This window comes from Cottoperca gobio, chromosome 9, assembly GCF_900634415.1.
Source record: "Cottoperca gobio chromosome 9, fCotGob3.1, whole genome shotgun sequence".
Lineage (NCBI taxonomy): Eukaryota > Metazoa > Chordata > Actinopteri > Perciformes > Bovichtidae > Cottoperca > Cottoperca gobio.
This window is the reverse complement of record NC_041363.1, coordinates 14,641,480-14,643,462: the sequence shown is the minus strand read 5'-3', so window position 1 is coordinate 14,643,462 and position 1,983 is coordinate 14,641,480. Positions and strand designations below refer to the sequence as shown.

Here is a 1,983-nt window from a genome sequence, read left to right as displayed (position 1 = left end):
AAAATATCACAACACAAAACTCATGAGTCATGTCATATAAGTCTTGAGCAATGTCGGTGACGTGCAGTGCACCAAGTCGATTGTAGGACATGTTTTAAACATGTTGTTTAGCAGCAGGTGGCCCCAGGTTATGCACCTGTCATGAAAAATGATTGATGATTACACAAGAGTGTTCCCATTACAGATGTTATGTATGAGCCATCTCTAGTAACAATAACTGGTTAACAAATGCCACCGTAAAATGCTTGTGACGTACGTGTAGAAACAGTTTGTCTTTTTGACAGTACAAAGTCAATCAATGTTATCTGCTCTGGAATCTGTTTAGCTATCGTTTTATCAGCATCGTGTTTTTAGAACCAAACTCACACGATATCTGGCATACAGTATGTGCTCTCTTGCACAACAGAAAAAGACGAGGTCAGTGTCTGCTCAAAGATATACTTATTAACTAAGTCATAGCTACACATTACGGAAAGTGTTGGAATGTGAAATGCTATGAAACAAATCCAAATAAACACAAGACAAACAATACAGACGCAGGACACAAATACACAAAACAACAGAGGCTTTACTTGTTATATCCAGGTGCTGCATCCTTATGTTCTCCCTGCCTAGCTAGTAACGTCCACCTTCTTCTTGATTCCATACAATCAGCTGTGTTTTGTGACGTGTCCCTCACTGCAGGTGGTGCTGGGTCCTCTCATTGCCATCGCTCTGAAGATCTCCAACGTCCATGAGAGGACAGGGCGCCGCGGCCCTAACGTCATCACATGAGCAACCAGGAAAACACACAATCCCGTGCGCGCGCACACATGCATCTAACTACTCACACAGACAAAAATACCTTTCCCTGTACGTATGTGCCATTTTTAAAATCCTTTCTCTGTAGCTTCATTCTCATTTCTCTTTTTTCTCTAAATGATGACTAAACTGATGGTTCTTATTTCTCAAAAAGAAAGCAGAATGTTCTCTCAATTGTTTATTGACCACTATCATCTGTAAGCTAACGAAAACCAGGGAGGCTATTTAATTATTGTCAAGAATAAATAATGAAATATATGTAGACACCAAACATATGTTGAATGTGCAGACTGACTGTTACTGTTTGTAGCTTGCAGTTATCAAGACTTATTAACTAAGGGAGCCGAAAATCATTTTTTAATTGACCATGCTGTTTTGTATAACAGTGCCGTCACTTGTCATATAGCTTTTACCTGTCCTCTCATATATGTCTTCTTTTTTTTTTCAACCTCTTCATGCAGAAGTAATCAAACATTTGTCTAAGTGTAAAACAAAACATCTCTGTGTTGCATCACAAATAATACATCAGAAAAATTGAATTGCAATTAGTTTGTTTGATATGAAATTAACGTGAATAAATATCTTGCTCTATGAAGTAGTGGGAGGTTGTCAGACTCGCTACCTAAGGACAGGGTATTCAAAATGCAAAACAACAACATAGCAAGTGAGCCCACAGGTAAGAAAAAAGAAAATATATATTTAAGATTTGTTTGCTATCTGACTTTATCTTTCATTTTCAGTTTATGCCTTTGGGAATGCCGTATAACCATATTTGAATATATTATTTCTTTTCTTTTTTTTAATCCAAATAAACTTTTTTTGTGTGTAGTACGCGCCTTTTTTAATTGAATCGGACAGGTCTAATGGGGACAAATAAAAATCTAGCAGCATGAGATATGTTGCCCTTAGGCATCTTTGGATTTTAATTAAACATATTCTTCATAATTAAGAGCACCATGTTGTGCTGATACCATATATCATGTGGTGATTGAACATCCTTGAGGAAAAGGAGGCTTTTGTTTGTCGAGCACAGCACCTGCTTTTGAACAGAGTGTGAAACGTGTTGAATCTGTTGTGTTGAGATAAGAAATGAAGAGGGTTGATCTTTATACGGCCTCAATGAGACGCACTGAGCAGGAACTCATAAATACACTGATTGCCGTCGTTATGAGGTGAGGATAT

General features: G+C 37.6%; 1 protein-coding gene across 1 annotated transcript in view; it reads left to right on the top strand.

The window, feature by feature from the left end:
• pgm5 (phosphoglucomutase 5) overlaps positions 1–1,629 on the top strand; it is a 24,443-nt gene extending 22,814 nt beyond the window's left edge. Inside the window, exon 11 of the mRNA XM_029438767.1 lies at positions 685–1,629. Coding sequence (XP_029294627.1) covers positions 685–774 — 90 coding nt within the window. The 3' untranslated portion in view covers positions 775–1,629. The remainder of the gene's footprint in view (positions 1–684) is intronic.
• The last annotated feature ends 354 nt before the right edge of the window (positions 1,630–1,983 follow it).